Source organism: Sorex araneus, chromosome 6, assembly GCF_027595985.1.
Source record: "Sorex araneus isolate mSorAra2 chromosome 6, mSorAra2.pri, whole genome shotgun sequence".
Lineage (NCBI taxonomy): Eukaryota > Metazoa > Chordata > Mammalia > Eulipotyphla > Soricidae > Sorex > Sorex araneus.
The window spans coordinates 92453978-92478257 of record NC_073307.1 but is presented as its reverse complement, the minus strand read 5'-3'; the positions used below and the strand labels follow the sequence as shown (position 1 = coordinate 92478257).

The following is a 24280-nucleotide window of genomic DNA, read 5'->3' as shown; positions in this document are numbered from 1 at the left end:
ATCCTTCAAGGGAACCTTCATTTTAACTGTTTTCTAGGCGGCCTGGCGTCTTTTTTTTTTTTTCCAGAGTCTCTGGCAGTCGAAGAGCACGCATGCATTCTCAGGATGTACATAGAGCCTCTTGGCTTTGCAGGAAATTGGCGAAGGGCGGAGCAGCCTTTGGGAGCCTACGAGATGGGGCACTTGCCTTGTGCAAAGCCACCCTGGTTGCTGGTCCCCCAGGCACCCTAAGGTGTGGCCCCCCCAAAAAAAATAATAAATTTAAAACAAAAAGTCTCCGAGGTGCACTCAAATATTGTACACAAGTGTTCTGTTTCACGTAGGCTTCACGTGTCTGCCTTTATGTAAGAAATACCCAGAGCAGAGCAGCCTTCACGCCTAATAAACGTGTTCCTTAGCGAGACTGTGAATGGCATAAATCATTCGCATAGCCAAACATCAGATGCCACGAACCTATATTTTATTGCCTCTCGTAGCACTTTAAAGTTGACATTTTTCCTCAGAGGGTGTTCTTGAGGTATACTGAAAATACTGTTTCTTGCGCTCACAGTAAAATATAAGGATTAAGCAGCCGTGTTCCACACCTCCACTCAATGACACATTTCTGGACATATTTAAACACGTGATCTCCGCCCGCATGTTCTCCCGTGTACACTGGTAATATCCATATCCCCCTGAAACTCATCTTTCTAAGTGTTCTCTTGGAATGTCATCTGTCAGAGCACACTTAGAATGAAAGATTTGAATTCTTCTCTAAGTAAAGTTTCTTTTTCCTTTCTCTATCTCCTTATTTAGGGAGCATTATTTAGGGATTTTTTTTTTTTTTTTTGGTCCTCATTCCCCTGATCCCGAAAGAGGCCCCAATACGCCATTGGGCTACACTAGCATGCAACAGGGATGAAGGGAGATGTTACTGGCTCCTGCTCGAGCAAATCGATGAACAACGAGATGACAGTGATACAGTGATACATTTTTTTAATGTGGCCAACTTCTGCCTTACTAAGATTTGCCTACGCTCCCTTGTTAAGTCAACCAACCAAGTATTTGATTATAATTCTCTCATTTCCTTAATTTGCAGTCTGGGGTGGTTTTATTGGGAGATGATTTTTCTATACTTGTTGAGAAAATACTCTTGAAATGTTTCTGTCTACTCATTGGACCACTATCTAGCTAAAGAGAAATAATTCAGTGGTCCCTGTGTCTCCCTCCCCATTTTTTTTGACCAGTGAGCCCTTGTTGGTAAAAACAATTAAACTAATGTTATCATTTAGTTTGTTGGTTTGGTTTTGGACTTGGGGCCACACCCGCCAATGCTCAAGGGTTTCTCCTGGCTCTGTGGTCAGAGGACTCGGTGCTCAGGGGACCCTATGGGATGCCAGGGCTCGAACCTGTGTCGGCCCCATGCAAGGCAAACGCCCTCCCCGCTGTGCTATCGCGCCGGCCGTTATCATCATTTTTGAATCAATTATTGGAAAGAAAAGTTGGTCACCTGTGCTCAGGTAACCCCTGATCCCTAGAATGAAAAAATAAGAAAACATTGATGAGTTCACTTCCGCCAGGGCTAATATAACCATGGCTTTTAAAACTTGCCGTTTCTCACCTGGTACATGAAATAGGCAGAGATGCTTCTTAAAAGCACGGCAACCAGAACCCCCAACCCCCGAACTCTGAGCCGTTCTGCTACCCCTGTGTGTTCTCCTCTCTCTCTCACTCTCTCTCTCTCGTGGAACTCTGTCTATGTCTGTTTGTTCAGTTCCTGTGTCCTCAGAACGCAAAATAGCATGACACAGAGGGGCTTGATCTCCCACTTACAAAGTGCCCCAGAGTCGAGCCTGGTGAAGAAGTTTAAGTTGCTGGTCTTGCTTAATTAAGCACCATCAATTTGTGGAGGGCTCTTGGGGCGGGGGTTGGTTTTGGTTTTTTTAATCTCTCTCCATCTTCTGTTGTTCGACCCAACGTAATCCCTGCTAGCCATTTTCTTCCTATTTCTTTTCGGGCACAATTTCTCTCCAAATAACAGGTCTAGTGGCAGGGTCCAGGTTCGTAGAGACCGTGATAACACTTGGGGGTGCAGCCAAGAGACGGGGTACCCGCCTCCCCCTCTTTGGTAGATCGGAGGGAAAGGCATTTCGCACACAGAGCCTCTAAATGGGTTCTTAGAAACAAAAAAATGAAAAAAAAAAAAAAAACCACTCCTCATTCTCTCCCTGTGAAAAGCATGCTTGCATCCCAAGGAAAGAAAAGGCTGGTGCGCCCCTTTTGCGGGCTTTTTTGTATGATTGTTTTCCTTCCACAGCTGTGTTTTTTGAACTGCTCTTCCTGTGTTCTGTTATAGAATAGTCTTACAGGAACCAATCATTAGCGCTAAAATACCTCAGGTAGGAGTGCCGGTGTGGCCTGCCAACCAATCAGATTGTGGATTGCAGTGAACCAATTGAATCATACTAACCATTCCAGCTCCACGTTAGAGAGGGGAACAGAGGCTTTTTTGGACAGTTCAAGGCTTGTGAGCGTGTGATCTAAGCCCTGCTACCGCAGCAGCGCACACAGTTCCTCCATGACGCCCCGCCCCCCCACGCCACCACCACCGCTGCCACTCCAAAATGCAGTGCTCCTGTCCCAGGGGCACCTGCCCGCCCCGCCCCCCGCCCCCAGGCGAGTCAGATACGCCATCCATCCCACGCCACTTCTTCCCGTTTGTCAGGCACTTTGATCCATGAAGCTTTTCGATTTGGAGATCTCAGCAGCCCCCCAGGGGAAACGTTTTCTTGGTGGTCCCGTGAGAGAAAGGAGAGGAGGGGCAGGGCAGGGGAGGGTCCCCCGTGCCCGAAGCCTCCCTCTGCCCCGCTGGGCCCTGGGGAGAAGTCGGTAGCTGCAGATGGGCCGAACAACTTAAAAGTCGCCTTCGCCCGCTAGACAGACAGGGGTTCTAAAATTAGAACGAGGGCTGGAGCAATAGCACAGCAGGGAGGGTGTTTGCCTTGCTCGCGGCCGACCCGGGTTCGAATCCCCCGAGGGTCCCCCGAGCACCTCCAGGAGTAATTCCTGAGTGCAGAGCCAGGAGTAACCCCTGTGCATCGCCGGGTGTGACCCAAAAAAACCAAAAATAAAATAAAATTAGAACAAGGCGGCACCCTTCCCGTCTTTCCCCTTCACCTTCAGAGGTCAGAGGTCAGGGAGTCCCTTCGGCTAATGAGCACTGTTCTTAGAGAGCTCACCGGGAGCTGGACACTGTGTGTGTAAGGGGGGGTGGGGAGGGCCACGGGGCGGACAGTGGCCACCGCGTGAGATTTTGAAAATGAACGAATGTAGGGAGCGGCGGAATTAGTGTGTAGAGAGGTCAGCTCTCCCGTTTCCGGGGACACCGAAGACTGACCGGAACAGCTTCTCCACCCTTCCCGACCCAGTTTTGAAGAATAATTAAGGCCAACTTGAAATACTTCCCTGGCAGGCTATCTTTTTTTTTCTTTTTTCTTTTTTTTCCACCCAGATCAGCTACTCTTCAGAGTAGATGAGTCTGCTGATCAAAAGCATATGGACAGGGACTGAGCGATAGCACAGCGGGGAGGGAGTTTGCCTTGCACACGCCAACCCGGGTTCGGTTCCCAGCATCCCATAGGGTCCCCCTGAGCACCGCCAGGAGTCAGTCCTGAGTGCATGAGCCAGGAGGAACCCCTGAGCATCGCCGGGTGTGACCCAAAAAGCAAAGATAAAAAAAAAAAAAAGCTATGTTGACAATCCCGACCATTATTATAAATCTTTGTGTCCGTGTCTCCGTTACCCACATCCCACCAGAGAGAGACCCCGATTGCCCCCGAGAGGAATGGGCCCCTGCTCTGCCGCCCTCCCCCCTGCCCTTCCTGTCCCCGCCACCACCAGCCAGGGCGCGAGCTCTCGTCTTGTCTGCCAGTCTCGAAACACACACGCTCCTCTCCTCTCGGTGTCACATGACGTCACTGTCTTCCCGGTAGACCCCAGGTGTCTTGACATCACATGCTCACCCAAGTCCTGTTTTAATTGTGACCCTAAAAGGAACAGCCAGGGCGAAGCCAACGCCCCAGTCAGAGGGCGAGTCCGAGCCTGGGGGCGGGGGGACGCAGATGCAGGCCAGGTCCAGAGGTGGGTGGGGGCCGAGGCCAGCCCCTCCCGGCTCGGTTTGATTCTTCAAACGCCCCCGGCCCGCCCTCGGAACGGGTTGGAAAAACCAGGCCGGTCACTACGGCGGCATCCCGTTGATCCGATGACCAATCCGATGGAGAGCGAAATCGAACATCCCTAGAAGGCAACCATAGCTGGGGGAGGCGGGAAAGGCAACAGCCTCTTTCTCTCCACAGGCTGGAGAGAGGGATGGTTCTGGTTTGCAGGGGCCGGGAGGAGCACTGTGGCCAGGAGGAGCGCAGCGGGGAGTGTGCGGGTCAGGACGGGGTTGGGAGGCCACACCGGGACCACGCAGACTGGGGGGGCCCCAGGTGGGAGCAGTAGGGGTCATTCCGAGCGGGCGACAGAGGAAGAAGGAAGTTGTTTTTAAAGGGCCCCCGGTTTCCTGGGGTCGGGCGTAGCCAGGCCCACCGAGTCCAGCAGCCAGGGGCCCCTGACAGCCGTCCAGTTCGTCCCTCCTGCACTAGGGTGTGCCGTGGCCATGCTAATCCCCATTTTTTGTTTTATTTCAAATCACACACAGATAGAGTCTGCAAACTGCTTCAGATCAAACAGGTCTGATTGTGCGTCAACCCATATGTCCTTTTTTTACTTTTTATTATTAATGGTTGCTTCAGTTTTGCATCAGTGCATGGTGAGAGCAATACACATCAGCTACTTCATGACCTCATCTCTCCAAACGAATTATTTCTCCTCCTTTTTTTTTTTTCTCCTCCTCCTCTCCGTTTGTTCGTTTGTGCAGTCGGCTGAAGAAATGTTAACATCTCACTCTAAATCTCTCAGTGCAGTCTCTGTTCCCTTCTCTGATATAACAGATGGGCTACTGCTTGTCATAATTATTAACATCGTGGTGTGGGCCCGGGCTGGGGAGGGTGGGAGGGGCCCGATTGACTCTCTCTCGGGGCTGGGGAGGGGCCAGTCCCTAGGGTCTGGAATGTTAACGCGAGTGGTGACTGACTGTTTCCGTAATACCAGGTTGTTGTGGCTGCACGCTCTAGTAATCGAGGCTGTGTACTTCACTGAGCTTGTGGTAGAGCTAGGGCCAACCGCTGTCCCAAGAGAATGCTGGGATAGATAGAGTTAGCCAATCCAGTCTGAACGTGGTGATTTTTGCTGGTTGTTTTAGCTCCAGATGTTGGCATGCTTAGTTTTTAATGTGATTAATAAATGTGGCGCCATTATCCCCTCCCCGCCCCCCCACACCCCCGCCTGGACACCCCTCTCTTTCCTACCCGTTTTCCCACCCTTGTTCTTTTGGAAAAAAAAAAAAAACTTAAGAACCTGTAATGGAAAAACCTTGCTGTTTCAAACTGCATCTGTGTTCTCATGCTCGGTGAAATCCTGTAGATGGGCCGGTAGAATTGAACCCCGAGAGAAAGGTCTCGGGCCCTTGGACATGGGACTAGAAATGAACCGTATCCGCATCTTCTTGGCTTTAAACTGAGTGGGCGTGTTTTTAATTGGCTAACCCGCCTCAAGCATAGCAGAAATCGGTCCCGTTGGAGGAAGAAGACATCGACGTGAATTAAAGTCCGCGATGTCCATTTTAGTTTTCCCAATTTGGGCGAGGCATCAGTGAGTCACCCAGTTTATTGGCAAATTAAGCTGCCCGTGCTAAACATGGGCTCCTCTCTTCAGCACCGCTCTTGGAAGGTAACTAGGCATGTTGAGGGGCTGTCTGCTTTCTTCGCAAAGGATTGACGGGGCCAGAGAGACCGTACAGAGGTTAAGTTCTTGCTTTGCATGTGGTCACGGCAGTGGTTTGAGTCCCGGCATTGCATAGGGTCTCCTGAGCACCACCAGGTGGGACCCCTCACCAGGGAGCCAGGAGTGACCCTTCACACGTGCACACACGCACACAAACACACACACACACGCACACACACACAGAGGAGAAAGCATTAGAGATGCATAACCATGGAGTAAGATGAGTGGTTCGTTTGAATGGAAATGGAGCCATTCATTTTCTTAGTGATGCGGTTCTTTCACTGTTGTCCGTGGAAGATGGAGATGGTGACCTCTTGGGGTCCCTCCGTGCAGAGTCACTGCCCCCTGCTCTCCAGGCTCTTCTCCTGAGCCCCCAGGCCCCCCTGGGGGAGCTCACGACCCCAGACCGACGGCACAGAGTCAGACCAGCCCAGGGGTCAGACCACATGATGCTTGTCCACCACATGTATCGTCCTTGCCGGCGACCTTGCCGTCACCTTAACTCGTCACAGGTGGCTGTGACCGTCTCCAGCTAGAAAGAGGAGCCGAGCCTCGAACGCTCGCTTTCCACGTCAGCGGCCAGGACGCACGGTGACTGAGCAGAAGCGTTGGCCGTTTGGTTTTTCTCTTTAGAAGTTAAAAAAAAAAAAAAAAGTTCTGAGACATTCCGGTTGGCTTCTAGGTGACGAGACTGCGCGTGCGTGTACACAGCACTGCCGCCCGGGTCACGGGAGTCCCCAGATCTGTGAGGCCCACTCAGCCCATGGGTCAAGCGCCTCGGTCCCAGTCCCCCAGGGAGACAGCAGACCCCCTGCTGTCTCTCTGTGAATCGTTTCATTGCCCGAGTATGGAGCCGTTCATTTGGGTTTTGTCAGGCCGCAGCCATCATGGCCAACCCGGGTTCCATCCCCGGCAGCCCATAGGGTCCCCTGAGCACCGCCAGGAGCGATTCCTGAGCGCAGAGCCAGGAGGAACCCCACCACCACCACCACCCCGCCCCCAGCATCCCTGGGTGTGACTCAGAAACGAAAAGCAACACAAAGCAAAAACATCATGATAGTGACTCTGAAGTCAGGTCCCAAATCATGCTTGTGCCTGTGCACTGTGCAGTCACGCGTGTGCAGTGCCGGGGATCAAACCCCAGGACCCTCCCCACATGCCCGCAGGTCCCGGACCGCTGACTCCAGCCCTGCTCCCCATGTCGCACCTTCCTTCCTTCGGGTTGTGAGCAGACAAGAGCCCGGTCTCCTTGTCTTCCCTTTTTTTCATATCCGTTGGTTTGGTTTCGGGGTGACTAAGTCGGAAAGCCCGCCACCCCGGCGTGGGGGGCCCGTCTCGTGCCCGCAGGACAGCGTGTGGACGGATGCAGTTTGAAACACTCTCTTCCCATGTGTGTATTTGTGTTGGTGTCGGTCCCCATGTCTGTGTGTCTCGGTCTGCGGGGGGCGGGGGTCTGTGTCCCTCCGTCCCGGGGGCAGAAGGTCGCTGTCAAGTCAGGGGTTTACTCCTCTCTCCCGTAGGGCGGATATGCAGCCTACAGATATGCACAGCCCACTGCAACTGCAGCCACCGCTGCTGCCGCCGCTGCCGCAGCTTACAGCGACGGGTACGTTCACCGCCGGCCTCCCGCTGAGCGCCCCTTCCCCCTGCCCACGTCTGACGGCCCACGGGCCCCCAGGTCTGCCCAGGCCGGCCCCTGCAGCAAAGGCCCCGTGGCACCATCTTCTCCCAGCTCCTCTTCTTATCCTCATTTCCTGTCTCTGCTTTGGACCCCCAGACACACACACACACACACACACAGAGACCCCCCCGCAGATACACACACAGACCCCTCCAGACACACACACACAGGACCCCCCAGACACACACACACACACACACACACACACACCCTTTCTCCCAGCTCCTCTTCTCACCCTCATATCCTGTCTCTGCTTTGGACCCCCAGACACACACACAGACCCCCCCAGACACACACACAGACCCCCCCAGGCACACACACACAGCCCCCCCCTAGACACACACACACACAGACCCCCCAGACACACACACACACACAGACCCCCCAGACACACACACACAGACCCCCCCCAGACACACACACACACAGACCCCCCAGACACACACACACACACACAGACCCCCCCAGACACACACACACACACAGACCCCCCCCAGACACACACACACAGACCCCCCAGACAGACACACACACACACACACAGACCCCCCCAGACACACACACACACACAGGACCCCCCCAGACACACACACACAGACCCCCCAGACAGACACACACACACACACACAGACCCCCAGACAGACACACACACACACACACAGACCCCCAGACAGACAGACACACACACACACACACATCTTCTCCCAGCTCCTCTTCTCACCCTCATTTCTTGTCTCTGCTTTGGACCCCCCAGACACACACACACACACACACACATACGCACGCACGCGCGCAGACATCACTGGGTGTGATTCAGAAAAACAAAGCCAAAACTTAATCATGAGAATGATCCTGAAGGAAGATCCCAAATCACGTTTGTGTGTGCGCGGGGCCAGGGGCTCAAACCCAGAACACCCCACATGCCAAGCCAGCCAGATCCCTCTTTTTCTTGTTTTTTTCTCCCCTTCCAGCTCCCTTGCCCCTCCTGTAGAAGTCCTATAGAATCTCAGGGTTGGAGCAATAGTCCAGCGGTGAGGGTGTCTGCCTTGCACGCAGCCAACCGGGTTCAATCCCCAGCATCCCATAGGGTCCCCCGAGCACCGCCAGGAGTCATTCCTGAGTGCAGAGCCGGGAGGAACCCCTGAGCATCGCCGGGTGTGACCCTGAAAGAAAAAAATGTATATCCTTAAGAATCTCTCAGGGGCGGGGCTGGAGCGATAGCACAGTGGGGAGGGCGTTTGCCTTGCACGTGGCCAACCCGGGTTCGATCCCCAGCATCCCATAGGGTCCCCCCCTCCAGCGCTGCCAGGAGTAACCCCTGAGCATCCCTGGGTGTGACCCAAAAGGAAAAACCCTTCAGGATCTCTCCGAGTCCCCGCCTCCTCCTCCTCCACTCTGCCGCTTTCCTGCTAACACCCCACGACCAAGCGTGTCCCGGGCTCGGTTTGCGGGGGTCCGCCCCGCCCGCCCTGACCGTGTCTCTCCTCTCCAGTTACGGCCGGGTGTACACAGCCGACCCTTACCACGCTCTCGCCCCTGCCGCTAGCTATGGAGTTGGCGCTGTGGTGAGTACCCGAGGGCCCTGAGGGCCGTCTCGCGCCTCCTCGGAAGCCACAGGCGGAGAAACGAGCAGGGAGGTCATCGGCCCCGGCTTCCCGCCGCTGCCCGAGTGTCGGAGCGCAGAGGACTGTCGGGCACGCGGGCCTCACCCCCCGTGTCTGGGGCCCGGGGTGAAGGGACGAGCAGCGGCTGCCGGCCACTATTCCCGGCGGCAGGCCGGTGCGTGGCTCAGAGCGGCTCCCTGCCTGCCTGGTGCCCACCACAGCCCAGGCCCGGGACGAGCAAGGCCTGAGGGTCACGAGCAAGGTCACTGTCATCACAGTGACCCTCAGAGACCGCAGGTTCCAGATGCCGGTGCCCAAGGCCACCCCGCTGCTCAGGACCGTTCCATCAGTGGACAGTGGGCTCGCAATAGAAGTACAGGGAGGGGCTGGAGTGACAGCACAGCGGGGAGGGCGTTGGCCTTGCACGCGGCCGACCCGGGTTTGATTCCCAGCATCCCATAGGGTCCCCCGAGCACCGCCAGGGGTAATTCCTGAGTGCATGAGCCAGGAGGAATCCCTGTGCATCGCCGGGTGTGGCCCAAAAAAAGGCAGAATTAAGTAGGCCAAGGAGAGAAAGATTCCTCAGGAACTTCTGGTTGAAAGATACAATCACTGGGACCGGAGCGGTAGCACAGTGGGGAGGGCGTTTGCCTTGCACACAGCCGACCCCAGTTCAATCCCCGGCATCCCATAGGGTCCCCCAAGCACCGCCAGGAGTAATTCCTGAGTGCAGAGCCAGGAGGAACCCCTGAGCATCACTGGGGCGTGACCCAAAAAGCAAAAAAAAAAAAAAAAAAGGAAAAGAAGAAGAAACAACCACTGGACAGAGGGCAGGGGTGGGGGAAGCCTGGTTAACAGGGCCTGTCGCTCTGCTCTGTCGGAAGGGCGCCCCCTTGCCGTCTCGGAGAGCCGGGAGGAGGGCTAGACTTCCTCTGTGGAGAGTAGGGTGCGGTTTCCGCCAGCACGCTGACCCTCGCAGTCAGGGGCAGGCAGTGGACAGACGGGCACAGCAGCCGGCCTGCCCCGCACAGAGCTGTCCCGGGGAAGGGAGGACGTGGGCCGTGAGCAGCCCGGGGTCCCGAGGCTAGAAGGAGCCGGGACCTCGCTGGGGTGTCCCTCCTGTGGGTTGAGCGTGGTGGGGAAAGAAGGCGGACCCCACCCGGCAGCATGTCCCTGCCTGCTGGGGGGTCTCTGAGGAGACTTTCTCCGAGCCTCCGCAGGGGCCATTGGGCTTCCTCTTCTTGCAGTGCTCACCAACCTTTTAATCCTCATTTTGTTTTTGTTTTTTTGTTGTTGTTGTTTCACTCCCACAGGCAAGTTTATACCGAGGTGGCTACAGCCGATTTGCCCCCTACTGAAGTGACGTGAGACCCAGCAGTCAATGAGGCCTGGCTATTGCAATATTTACAAGTAGAGGAACTCTATAGCAAGATGAAGAGGAAAACAAAACAAAACAAAACAAACAAAAAAAAACCACAAAAAAAAAGAGAGAATACTTTTTTATACCTCACTATGTTCTTTGAATATGTATTTTTTTTCCTTTAAATTTCTGCCTTTAATTCTTTTGTTCCAAAGATTGTGCATTTTTTTTCTTTGATTTTTCTTTTTTTTTTTTTTAACTGTGGTAAAAGAAAAAAAAAATTCATTCATTTCCATGTCTGTATGTTCGTGCTTAGCTTATTCTGTCAATCACGGAAGAGGTAGTTCGTGAGGAAAGAAGAGACTTGTGGAGCTGATAAATACGTCTGATCAGAAATCAGCAGACAGAGTTACCAAAGTGTATCTGGTGCTGAATGGCCGGGTCACGCAGGAGCGAAAGAGCCCTTTCTGCCAGCGGGATCGTTTTTTTTCTCATCTTCCGAGTTTCTGGCCGTTGGCAGGCAGCTCTCTCATTGGCTGAGGCCGGAATCCACGTAAAAGCAGGAGACTGTAGCAGGACACTGTCCTCTTCCTCCCGTCTTCTCCATTCTTTTTGGCAATCATCCCTCAGGCCCAGCCTGAGGCCGTTGGCATAGCGTTTGGAAGCAGAGCCTGCGCGTTCCCAGACACGCTCTCCGCCCGCCTGCCCGCTGGGTCCGGGGCGCCTTCTCGTAAGGAAGCGGTCTCCGAACGAACTCTGGCGTGTGGACAAGGTCACTCTTGGCTTTCTCGTGTTCCCGCGTAGACCTCTTCGCTTCTTAACTCGAACCACAGTCGAGCTCATCTGTCCTTACTATTAACACCCTGCTCCCATGTCCTCAGAAATTCAGGATTTTCGGACCCAGGGACCGAAGAATAAATAGCCAGCGGGCAGATTGCCCCGGGGGGTTAGGGGGGGACTGGGCAAAACCCCGAGGGTTAGTTCCCAGGGCCGATCTAGAGGGCAGGGAGGGGAACGGGGGTGTCCGGTGGGGTCTGTCTAGCCGCGCTCTCGGTATTCCTGGCCTCTCTCTCTCTTGAGCAGAAAATCAGCAGAGAGGGAGCTGAGCCCGACGAGGCCTGCCGTCCCTGGGGCGCGGTGACACGGGGCGCGTGAGGGCAGGCCACGGCACTGCGTACTCGCTCCAAAGCCATAGGAATTTTTCATCTTCCAGAGCCTTTATGAGTCCCTTCTCCGTCCGCAGTCTCCAGCCCTCGTGGCCACTACGCCCAGCTCCTCGAGACCCTCCAAAGATAACGCCACTGAGCACCTGCCGTCCGGGCCCCCCACCCCCCACCCCTCTGCACCCGAGGCTGTTCCCCTCCCGTGTCCGGAGGCGCCGAAACAGCCGAGATTCTCTTGCTTGCAGCCGGTGGTGGCCGCTGCCAGGGCGAGGTCTGGGAGGAAGGATTTCCCTGTAGTGGTCAGCCTGGCTGCCCAGAGCCGGAGCCCCCTGGCCTCCCTGTAGGTACCGGGTGACCTTTCACCCCTGCAGAGCTGCCCCTGCCTTTATGCCCGGGCACGGCGTGGCCGCTTGGGTAGGGGTTGGTGTTGGGCTTTTTTGAACCCCCCTCTCCCACCGCCTCTGCTCGCGTGCTTGACTGACAGCGACTCGTGTCTCCAAATTCAGTGACCCCCTTGTACACAGAGCCACATCTCTGGGGTCCACGTCTCCTTCCCCTCGAAAAGCCGCTCTCCCGAGGGCGGGGGGAGGGCACCCAGGAAGCCAGAGGCCCCGATGCAATTCTGCTTCATCCCGGGGAGGCAGGCGGCGGGCTGGGGTGGGGTGGGTGAGGGGGCCGGGCTCCCCTCCTCAAGCCAAGGCGAGGTGTGCGGCTGTTAAGACCGTTTTCGTTGCGTGTATATAGACGTTTCAGTTAGAGGCAGGGGCGCGGGGTGTGGGGCTTTCACTGGGCTAAGGAACTGGGGGGCAGGGAGGATTTTTTGGTTCCCTCTTTTTTTTGTTTTTGTTTTTCTTTTTCCTTTTTCAAGGGAGTGCGTTTCCCGACTCAAGAAACGGAGAAAGACACGTCGTGTCGTGTCCCGAGACGGGCCTTGGGCACCCAGGCGCGTCGCCCAGGCCGGATGGTTTCCCGCCCAGGGATGGAAGAGAGAGGGAGGAGGATTCGCTCTTCCCTGCACTCCCGGGGAGGGGTGGGGGGTGGGGGGGCCGGAGCGGGCACTGCGCCCTGTGTGCGTCTCAGTTCAGCTGGCACTGGCTGAGGCTGCCCTGGGCCTGACCCACCTCGTCCTCGGGCTTGGGATTGATCCTGCAAGAGCCCCCCCCCCCCCCGCCCCGACACACACACACACACACACACACACACACACACGCCCTCCATGCTCGCACCCGCCGGGGCCAGCTGCCAGCTTCCCCGTCAGCCCTGGGCATCCCCTGCGTGGCGCCCCGCCCCCCACCCCCCGAGGCAGGTTCCTCGAAGCCGCAGGGTCCCCAGCTCCTGACTTGACTTCCCCAGCGCCCCGTCAGAAGAGGAGGGCTCTGGCGGGCAGCCCCCCCCCCCCCCCAAGGTGTGGCGCCGAGTCCCAAGAGAGCCAAGATGGTTCGGGCAGCTCCCTTGCAGCTGGATGCTCGGGTCTCCTTCCAAGGCGTGACCCCACCCCCAGGAGGCCCTCCAGGGCTGCCCTGGTCTGCCCGCCGCCTCTCCCGGGACCCCCAACAGCCCACCCTTCCATCTTGGCCAGAGCCCCCTCGAGTTCACAGCACCGTCTGTCTCCCCCATTGGGCCCAGCCCAGCCCTGGCCACGGCTCCATCCTCTTTCCGGCTCTCAGGTTATCCCAAGACCGACTTAATACCACCGTCCGCACCCCGGCCTTCCCCGAGGGAGTTGAGCCACTTGTATCTTTCTTTTTTTTTTTTTTCTGGAAGAAGGGAAAGGGAGGGACGGGGTGGCCAGCTCTGTGTTTTAAGGGGAGCTAGGGGCCACGGCAGGTTTTCCTCCAAGGCGTTACTGTGTGGGGCCGAGTGGCTCCGAGTCTAGGTTCTGCTTTCCCAGAGTGAGAGCGTGGGAGTCCGTGGCACGCCGCCTCCTGGCACCTGGTACCTGGCATGGAACTCGCAGGGGGGGCCTGGGGCCTGGGGAAGTGGCTCCAAAATCTGCAAAGCCCCCTTCCCTGCAGCAGGAGGGCAGCGCCCCTCGAGGGAGCCCCTCTCCCCACCGAGCCTAGCACAGTACCCTTAGCGGACTTGCAGAGTTGTTTGTTTTTGTTTTTTTTTCTCCCCCCAGATAATAGGAGGAAAGGGAACTTGGGGTGGGTGGGGATGGGGTAGTGGTGTTTTCAAAGCTTACGTTACCTGTTTGCACTGTTTCTAAGATAGGTAAGACATAGTGGGCAAGGTGGTCATCCGACGTAAATCCGTGTGTGTTCCTTTCGTCATGCTCTTCAGGCTGTTTGTAGTAGACACCAGTGAAACTTGATTCTCGGTTGCATAAAACACAAAAAAAAAAAAAGGAAAAGAAAAAAATTTTTTATTATTTTTTGGAAACGTTCCCGTCCAAAAGCCTCTGCCCTCTCTTTCCCTTCCTCCCGCGCCTTCTTCCTTCATCCTTGCTCTCCCGGCCCACCAGGCAATAGCCACCCAGGACCCCGGCGCGGAGCAGGGCCCGTGGGCAGCCTCTGACCCCGACCCGTGTCACGAGCGCGTTCGAGGCTCTGGCACCTGTCCTGGAGGATGAGGCCCAAGGACCAGCCCCCAGCCAGTGACCCAAACGCCTCATTCCCGCGCGCTCCGTATCAGGAGCCCGGGACGGGGGGGCAAGGGTTGGAGAAAGGGACCCTCGCGTCTTTCGGGGGGGCCGGAGCAGTGGAGTTCTCCCCCATGTTACCGGAACTGTAGCCAGTTACAGTTTACTCAGGAAAACGGTCGATCAATTCAGCCATGGTAATGCTGGTTGCCGGGATTGGTAACGGAGAGAAACCACTCGCGGCCACATCGCCCCCCCCCCACCCCCCGCCCCAGTGGGTTCCCAGGGTGCCGTGTGCTGGCGAGGGGGTGGCCCGCCCAGGCACGCAGACGAGGGAACGTGGGTTCTCTTTTGTCCTCCCTCTGCCCCCCCCCTCTGTGACCGACACCAGAGTCCCAGGGGCCCTTGGAGCTTTTGAAGTTTTTCTTTCCTGACGGTTTTGGTTTCCTTTGGTTTGGCTTTGTCCGGGGACTTGATAAGTGCTTTAAGCAACGTCTCTACCCCATCCAGACTCCCAGCCTAGTCATTTTCTTGGTATTTTTTTTTCTGTTCACAGTATTTGTGTGTGTGCGTGTGTGTGGTGTGTGTGTGTGTGTGTGTGCGCGCGCTTTTGGCAGCTCGTTTCGGCTGTATTATATATCGAGTGATGAATTGATTCTCTTTCTCCCACCCCCGCACCCCCCGCGCCCTAAGGGATATGAACTGTTTTGGGGTGGTTGCTGTTGTTGTTGCTGTTGTTGTTGTTGGGTTTTTTTTTCTCGTGTTTGAATTCTGCTTGTGAATAGCTGGAGCGAACCTGGGGCCGACCCACGGAAGCTAGGGGTGCAGGGTGAGAAGAGGCGGGGCAGGGTGGGGTGGAGGGGGTTGCCCCCCCCCGCCCCCGACAGACTGCCTCACCCGGGTCTCCGAGCTCTTCGGTCCAAATCTCTGCAAGGCTGAAATGCCATCGAACCTCTCCCCCCTCCTCCCCGTGCCTCGTGGCAGGACCCCCACCCTTCCCGCCATATGCCCCCTGCAGTCCTCTGCCCCCTCCCATTGCCATGGCAACACAGGTACCTTTGGGGCACGGGGGCGTCATTTGGGATGCTTGTATAATCGACCACCTCGCCTTCTCTCCCTCTCCACCCCCATCCCCCTCCCACCCCAAATCACTTCCTAGGACCCCCAAGCTGCTGGCCAGGGTCCCGTTTCCCTGCGAACTCCAGAGAAGCACCCGGGCTTTGTGACGGTCTCCCCCCACCCCTCCCCATCCCCCACCCCCGCCCCGTTAAGAATCATATGTATAGTAGCTTTCAGACCATACAGTATTCATTGGGTTACTCCTATTATCATCAAGTAGCTGGAATTGTGAAGGTCGGAGTAGTTAGATCTTTAGCTTTTATTCCTTCCTTTTTTTGTATTCCTATCCATGTGTATAAATTATTGATCATGTTGCTGGCTTTTATAAACTCTAAGCGAGGGAGGAGCCGCTGCCTCCGCCTTTGCAAATGGTAATGAAGCACTGTTTTTAAATAAAAGAGAGAAACACCGTCTGCCTGTGGTGCCTGTGTCTGTCATCGCGCCTGCAGCCCCCCCCCCCCCCAGACCTGCACCAAGAGACAGGCAAAGGCGAGGCTGTGGTGGTGGCGAGTGGTGGCGAAGGGGTGTGTGTGTGTGTGTGAGTCTGGTGATGGTTGTGAGGGTGAGTGTGTGTGTGTGTGTGAGTCTGTAGTGATGCTTGTGAGAGTGAGTGGTGGTGAGTGTGTGTGTCTGTGGTGATGATTGTGAGAGTGGTGGTGTGTGTGTGAGTGAGTCTGGTGGTGGTTGTGAGAGTGAGTGGTGGTGAGTGTGTGTGTGTGTGTGAGTGTGTCTGGTGATGGTTGTGAGAGTGAGTGGTGGTGAGTGTGTGTGTGAGTGTGTCTGGTGATGATGGTTGTGTGAGTCTGTGGTGATGGTTGTGAGAGTGGTGGTGAGTGTGTGTGTGTCTGGTGGTGATGGTTGTGAGAGTGAGTGGTGGTGAGTGTGTGTGTGTGTGTGTGTGTCTGTCTGTAGTGATGCTTGTGAGAGTGAGGGGTGATGAGTGGGTTACGTGCGTGATGGTGGTGAATGATCCTGGGCGGTGATGCTCAGCATAAGTGACGATGGTGAGTGATGGTCGTGAGTGAGGGTGATGAGTCACTGATGGTCGTGAGTTGGTGGGGAGTGAGGCCGTATATGATGGTGAGTGAGTGATGGTCGTGAGTGAGGGTGGTGAGAGACTGGATGATTGATGGTGAGTGTGAGTGGTCGTGAGAATGGTGAGTGATGGTCGTGAGTGGTGACGGTGAGTGAATGGTGGTTGTGAGTGGTGGGGAGTGAGGCTGTATATGATGGTGAGTGATGGTTGTGAGTGAAGGCTGTAGGAATGATGATGGTGACTGATGGCCGTGAGTGCTGGTGACTGAGGCTGTGTGGTGGCAGTGAGTGAATGGTCATGAGAATGGTGAGTGACGGTGTGAGTGGTGGTGAGTGAGGCCGTATATGATGGTGTGAGTGAGGGTGGTGAGGGACCGGATGATTGATGGTGAGTGTGAGTGGTCATGAGAAGGGTGAGTGAGGTGGTGAGTGAAACTGGATGATTGATGATGGTGAGTGAGTGATAGTCGTGAGTGAGGGTGGTGAGAGAGACCGGATGATTGATGGTGAGTGTGAATGGTGAGAGGGTGAGTGTGATGGTCGTGAGGTGGCGAGTGAGGCTGTATGTGACGGTGAGTGAGTGACGGTGTGAGCGGTGGTGAGTGAAACTGGATGATTGATGGTGAGAGTGATGGTTGAGTGAGGGTGGTGAGAGAGACCGGATGATTGATGATGGTGAGTGGTGGTCGTGAGAATGGTGACGGTGTGAGTGGTGGTGAGTGCGGCTGTGTGGTGGGGGAGGTGAGTGGGTGGTCCTGAGTGGTGGGGAGCGAAGCTGGGTGGTGACGGTGGGTGAGTGATGTTGTGTCATCCTCAGGACTTAGCCCCTGGCTCTGCGCTCAGGGATCACTCCCGGCAGTGCTCGGGGAACCGTCGGGGATGCCGGGGAGCGAATGGATTCAGTGCTGGCACTCGGCAGAGCCTGGGTCTGGAGATCCCCGTTGTCGGGATGTTTGCCCCGTAGGATTTGGGGCTCCCCAGATGGGCCATGTCCTCAGCTTCCCAAGGCTGATCCAAATCCGAGAGCGGCAGCTCACGCCCATTCCTGAGCCTCGTCCAGTCGCCTGCCTTGCGGCGGGTGCAGGCCCCAGGGACACTGGGCCGTGGGTCTGAGTCAGAGGGGCCCTCACCTCCCAGAGCCTGAGAAAACGGCCAGTAGTTGCCTTGGAGTCCCCCCGTTCCTGGGCGGGAGGGAGAGGGAGGGCACAGGGCTAAGGCCTTGGCCTTGGGACCCACCACCCCCCAGGGTGAATCCCCAGCCCCGCTGGGTGTGGTTCCCCCGGGGGCCACCAGGGGCGCTGCTGAGCACATCCTGGCCCGCACCGAGGGACCAACTAGGGTAGCAGCATCCACGCCTTCACCAGGTGTCGGGGCCCAGCACGCCACGCCGCCCTGCCCTCTCCAGGAGACGCCGGCCCTTCTGTAGGTGGACGGCAGACTCCAGCCGCCCTGTGGCCGGGGGAGGGACTTCCCCTCTCCCCCACCCGAGCAAGGGAAAATCAACCCGCCCTCCTCTGCCTCCTGAGACCCCCCACCCCGCCCCCACCTCAGCACCGTCTCTGGGGAACAGATGGACGCCCCAGGGAGTTTATGGGGAGCACTCGGGGCCACGGGGAGGGTGGAGAAGCAGCTCACAGAGCTGGCCGCTCTCTGGGTTACACACTGCACACCCCCCGCTCCCGGCCGCAGCTCCACTGGGTATGGCCCAAGCTCTGGGGGCAGGAAGCCGAGGACCCGCCCAGAGTGGGACGGGGGGTGACTCCAGGACGCAGATCGCTTCTGCTCTGCGGGTCCTCTGGCCAGTCTGACCGTGACTATCTAGCTGGACTGTTGGGGTGGGGGGAAGATGGGGTCCCACCCTGCGGTGCTCAGGGCTGACTCCCGGCTCCAGCTCGGGAATCCCTCCTGGCAGTGCTCAGGGGGCCGCCATCCGGGCTCTGCCACGTGCCAGGCAGCGCCTGGCCCACTGCACCGGCCCTTGGCCCGAGAGCCCGGGCCGCTCCTTCCGGAGACCTCGGCGCGTGTGACAACAGCCTGGGCCGGCGGCAGGGCCGATGCCGTGCGGCAAGCAAGCTGCAGCAGGGCCGAGCCGCCCGGGCCACCCAGGGAGCGGGGCCTGGAGTCAAGGCAGAGAGTGCTAGAAGCTTCCGGCCAGAGCAAGGCCGGGAAGGAGCTCCCAGGCCACAGGAAGCAGCGACGTCGGCCCCTGGGGGCCTTTTTCCAACCGGCCTTGTCTGGACACAGGCTTGCACTTGTCCAAGATCTTCGAGTTGCTAAGACAGTCGTGGGGTGGGCCGAGGGGGTGGCCAGTGCCCAGGGCTCAGGCGCAGAGGCCACTCCTGATGGGGCCAGGAGTGGAACCCAGGTGGCCACAGGCAAGATCAGAGCCCTGCCTTCTTTTATTGGGTCACACCCGGCGATGCACAGGGGTTACTCCTGGCTCTGTGCTCAGGAATCACTCCTGGCAGTGCTCATAGGGTCCCTATGGGATGCTGGGAATCGAACCCGGGTCGACCATGTGCAAGGCAAACACTGTGCTATGGCTCCAGCCCCGGGCCCTGCCTTCTTGACTCACCCTCTTGCCCCTAAGACAATTTTTATTGGTTTTTAATTTTTTTATTTTATTGAATCATCGAGCTGGAGCCTTGCGCGCGGCCGACCCGGGTTCGATTCCTCCGTCCCTCTCCGAGAGCCCGGGAAGCTACCAAGAGTATCCTGCCCATACGGCAGAGTCTGGCAAGCTCCCCGTGGCGTATTCAATATGTCAAAAACAGGAACAACAAATCTCACAATGGAGACGTTACTGGTGCCCGCTCAAGCAGATCAGTGAGCAACGGGACAGCAGCGCTACAGTGATTCGGTGACTGAGTCACCGAGAGAGCATCGCAAAGCTGACCACGATTGGGTTTCAGCCACACAGTGTCCCGACACCCGTCCCTCCACTGGTGTCATTTCCCAGCATCGGTGTCCCCAGTTTCCCTCCCACCCACCCAAACCACCCCCCGCCCCAGCCTCCCTCTATGGCAGGCGCCTCTCTCCTCTCTTCCTCCCTCTCTCTCTTTCTCGCTCTCCTTTTAGGCAACTGTGGTTCGCAGTACAGACGCTGATGTAATCACGGACGTCCCTCCCCCTGCTCCCAACACTCACTCCTCGTCCAGGGTGATCCCCTCCAACTGCTGTTGCTATGACAACGTTCGAATGAAAACATGTGACTCCCCCGATCACCCCCACCCCCACCCCCACCCCCATGCGCTTTGCTCCACCCGTGAGGGGACTTCAGGCTCAGCCCTTTGGAGACCTTGTCGGGAGACATATGTGCGCTGCAGGCCACAGTGTGTGTGTGTTTCGTGCCGGGAAAGTGGCATCCCACAAAAGGCGTCGATCAACCATCAGATTCCATCACGCTCAGCAAAAGAGCAAGACAAAGAGCAGATGAGCTCATCTGTGTGGGGAGAGAAGCCAATGAGGAGAACCACAACCACCCCCCCTCCCCGGGGACGCTGCCCTCAGAGCCAGGGACCAAGCAGGGGGTGGGGGAGGCGGGGGCTGACGGGGGGTGGGGGGCGAGAAGGCCCAGTGGGTTGGAGAGGGAGAGGGAATGGCACTTTGGTGGTGGGGTCGGTGTCATGATCTTCTGCAAAGGGGCCAGAGCGGTAGTGTACAGCGGGGAGGGCACTGCCTCGAACAAGGCTGACTCAGGTTCAATCCCTGGCGCCACGTACGGTCCGCCTGAGCACGGAGCGAGTAGTAAGGCCTGAGCATTGCTGAGTGTGGCCCACATCGAAACCAGAGAGAGAGAGAGGGAGAGAAAGGAGAGACAGAGAGATAGAAGCAGAGAAAAAGAGCAAGAGAGAGGGGGGAGAAGAGAGGGAGGGAGAGAGGGAAAGGAGAGACAGAGATAGAGACAGGGAAAAAGAGCAAGAGAGTCTTGGTGGGAAACTCCAACAACAATAGTGAGTTTTGTGTTGAAATATGGAACGTAATGAAGGTAAAGAGAAAATGAAGTGAAATTCATCAGTTACACAGTTGGGGATGGGGGGCGGGGGAGGGGGGCATACTGGGGCTTTTATTGGTGGAGGGAGGCACTGGTGAAGGGATGGGTGTTTGAATATTGTATAACTTTTTATACAATATTGTATATTGTATAACTGAGACATAAACCTGAGAACTTTGTAACTTTCCACATGGTGATTCAATAAAAATTAAAAAAAAAAAAGAGCAAGAGAGGGGGAGGGAGAGGAGAGGCAGAGAGGGAGGGAGGGAGGGAGAGGAGAGGGGAGGCAGAGTAAGAGGTAGGGAGGGAGGGAGGGGGAGGGAGGGAGGGAGAGGCAGAGAGTAAGAGCAAGAGAGAGAGGCAGAGAGAGACAGAGACAGAGAGAGCTAGCAGGAGCATCAAGTGTGACACTGTATCTCTGTAACACATCCAGGCTTGTAAACTGTTACCTCAACAGAAAACGTTGAACAAAATCCTACCACGTTCCCTCACACAAACCCCTGAGCAGACACCGCCTCCTGCCTGCCCTCCTGAACTCACCTCCTGGGCTCTGCACACCCTTCTCCTCTGGCTCGGGTGACCCACCCAGCCCGTGTCCCCGAGGCCCCTCCCGGGCCGTGGAGCCAGGAGCCAGAGTGCTGCTTCTCTTGACTCCGCAGCCGCGAGTTGGCTCCCCGGTGCCTGGTGATGTTCAGGGAGCGCTCCCGGCTCTGCCCTCAGGGGTCTCTCCCCCAGCGGGGCTCGGGATACCCTATAGGGTGCTGGGGATCGAACCTGGGTTAGCCGCGTGCAAAGTCAGCACCCTGTTCACCAGGCTACCCCTCCAGCTCCAAAAGCAGGGAAGGAGGGAGGGGTCAATCCTGGAGCACACCTGGTGGTGCTCAAGGCTTAGTCCCTGCTTTGTGCTCAGGAGTCACTCCTGGTGCTGCCGGAGATCAGACCTGAGTTGGCCAGAAGCAAGACGGTCGCCTTAAGCCCGGAATGGTCTCTCCAGCCGGATAACCATCGTTGTTGATGACTCTGTGCCTTGTCTTTAAAAAAAAAAAAATGAGGAGCTGGAGCGATAGCACAGCGGGGAGGGCGTTTGCCTTGCACGCGGCCGACCCAGGTTCGATTCCCAGCATCCCATAGGGTCCCCTGAGCACCGCCAGGGGTAATTCCTGAGTGCAGAGCCAAGAGTAACCCCTGAGCATCACCGGGTGTGACCCAAAAAGCAAAAAAAAAAAAACAAAGTTTACTAAAATTGCTTTTTTTGGGGCCACAGCGTCAGGCACACGGTACCCACCTAGAACCCAGGGCCTCACCCTCGGGGTCACGCGGGCTCCTATGGCACCCCGAGTTCTCAACCCGAGGGCCTGCCAGCTCTGCCCGTGAGGCTGGACACTGAGGCTTCATGTTTGTCGTCACAGGACGCCCCCCCCCACCTGGCCCTTCCCTGCCTCCACGCTCACCAGGACAAACTTACACGAACCTGTCCCCGTCCAGCCTGCTGGCCTTCGCCCATTTCCGGCTGCTGGACCACAGCCTTCGTGGCTGGATTATGCTCCCCAGAGAACGTGTGCGTTGCACCCGCTCCCTCCCTGACCCCCACGGGCCGTGCCCCCCACGGCTTTGGGTTACGCTGTTTTCTGTTCCTTCTTGTTTCTTCGGGGGTGTGGCTCTGCACACAGGAATCACTCCTGACGACAGTGCTCGGGGCCGTACTCAGTGCTGGGGATCGAACCCGGGTCAGCCACGTGCAAGGCCAGCTGACCTGCACCCTGTGCCTGCTTTCAGCCCGCATTTCTTCTTTTCTCTGCTGTTGTCACGGGGTCCACCCCCATGAATACTGGAGAAGGGATGTGACGAGAACCGAACCCAGGACCTCACGCGTGCCGGGCAGAGCCTCTACCCCGGCACTAACCTCCCCAGTACCGATTTTCCTTTCTCTTTTCAAATAAGATCAGTTGCTTCCTATCATTCCTCATGTTTTTTCAATTTTTTTATAATTGAATCACCGTGAGCGACAGTTACAAAACCTTCATGTTTGAGTTTCAGTCATACAGTGAATGATCACCCACCCTCTTCCAGTGCACATTCTCCACCACCAATGTCCCCAGTATCCCCCTCCACGCCCCATCCCTCCCCCTGCCTCTATGGCAGACAATTTCCCCCATACTCTCTCTCTACTTTGGGGCATTGTGGTTTGCAATACTATACTGAGAGGCCATCCTGTTTGGTCCTTTATCTCCTTTCAGCACACATCTCCCATCCCGAGTGACCCCTCCAGCCATCACTGACTTAGTGATCTCTTCTCTGTCCCAGCTGCCTTCTCCCCCCGCTCATGAGACAGGCTTTCAACTAAGGAGCAATCTCCCTGGCCCGGCCCTGTCTCTACTGTCCTTGAGTGTCAGTCTCATATGATGATATTTTATATTCCACAAATGAGTGCAGTCCTTCTATGTCTGTCGCTCTCTCTTTCATTTTTTTTCCTTTTTTGGTTTTGGGGCACACCTGGCAATGCACGGGGGTTACTCCTGGCTCTGCACTCAGGAATCACCCCTGGTGGTGCTCAGGGGACCCTATGGGATGCTGGGAATCGAACCCGGGTTGCCCACTTGCAAGGGAAATGCCCTACCCGCTGTGCTATTGCTCCAGCCCCTGTCCCTCTCTCTTTCTGACTCATTTCACTTAGCCTGATACTCTCCAGGCCCATCCACGACCTCATCTCTCCTCACAGCCCTCTGCTTTCACTGGCGCTGATGCCGTTGTGATCACATCTCCCTGAAGGTCGTGTTCGCTGACTTGTTTGGTTCATCGACAGAAACATAACTGATTCCCAGCCATCCTCACTGTTTTATGTGATTTTCACCACCTGAATGAATTCCTCATGAACACACAGGACTGACCTTTCTCACCCAAGTCCATTTTCTTATATTGGTTCCATGCTTGATCAGATCAGCTTAAATTCCTGAATTATTTAACTTGAGAAAATCCACTCGGGTGATTTCACAGTCGGCAGCTGGCTTACAAACACCACTCTTTATTGGGAAACTGGCAATATGTTTTATTCTTCATTATTATTATCATTTTGCTTTGGGGGTCACTCCTGGTGGCCCGGGGACCATGGGTTTCTGATGACTGAACCTGTCTTCTTTTTTTTGGCTTTTTGGGCCACACCTGGCGATGCACAGGGGTTACTCCTGGCTCATGCACTCAGGAATTGCTCCTGGCGGTGCTCAGGGGACCCTATGGGATGCTGGGAATGGAACCTAGCCTGTCTGCATGCAAGGCAAACGCTCTCTCCACTGTGCTATGGCTCCAGCCCCCGAACCTGTGTCTTCTGCACGTGAAGTACACGCAGCGCTGGCTTCCGATGTTTGTAATTGATCCATGATAATTCAGTATCAGGAGCTGAGTTATCAGATTCTAATAGGAGAGTCATAAATTTCCCCTTCTTATATATCCCCTTAATATATGACATTGGGCTGGAGCGATAGCACAGCAGTAGGGCGTTTGCCTTGCACGTGGCAGACCCGGGTTTGATTCCTCCGTCCCTCTCGGAGAGCCCAGCAAGATACCGAGACTATCCCACCCGCATGACAGAGCCTGGCAAGCTCCCCGTGGCATATTTGATATGCCAAAAACAGTAACAACAAGTCTCACAATGGAGACGTTACTGGTGCCCGCTCGAGCAAATCGATGAGCAGCAGGACGACAGTGACAGTGACAGTGACAGTGACAATATACGACATATATGTATACACTGCAGACTTTTGCATCCCTTATGTTAAAAATTTATATTCTCAGGGCCCAAGAGATAGTATAGATAGTATAGGGCTGGAGTGGTAGTCTAGAGGGGAAGGCATTTGTCTTGCAGAGATAAACCCAGGCTCACT

The 24280-nt window shown here is 56.2% G+C and overlaps 1 protein-coding gene across 14 annotated transcripts in view; it reads left to right on the top strand.

Annotated features, from left to right (window-relative positions):
• The window catches only part of RBFOX2 (RNA binding fox-1 homolog 2), a 280019-nt gene extending 264233 nt beyond the window's left edge, over window positions 1-15786 (top strand). For 9 of the 14 annotated variants that reach the window (XM_055141043.1, XM_055141045.1, XM_055141042.1 and 6 more), the window contains 4 exons: window positions 4682-4713; window positions 7386-7471; window positions 9039-9111; window positions 10464-15786. In XM_055141043.1, coding sequence (XP_054997018.1) covers window positions 4682-4713; window positions 7386-7471; window positions 9039-9111; window positions 10464-10518 — 246 coding nt within the window. In that variant the 3' untranslated portion in view covers window positions 10519-15786. The remainder of the gene's footprint in view (window positions 1-4681; window positions 4714-7385; window positions 7472-9038; window positions 9112-10463) is intronic. The other 5 variants (XM_055141048.1, XM_055141049.1, XM_055141050.1 and 2 more) reach the window with 1 other exon arrangement.
• The last annotated feature ends 8494 nt before the right edge of the window (window positions 15787-24280 follow it).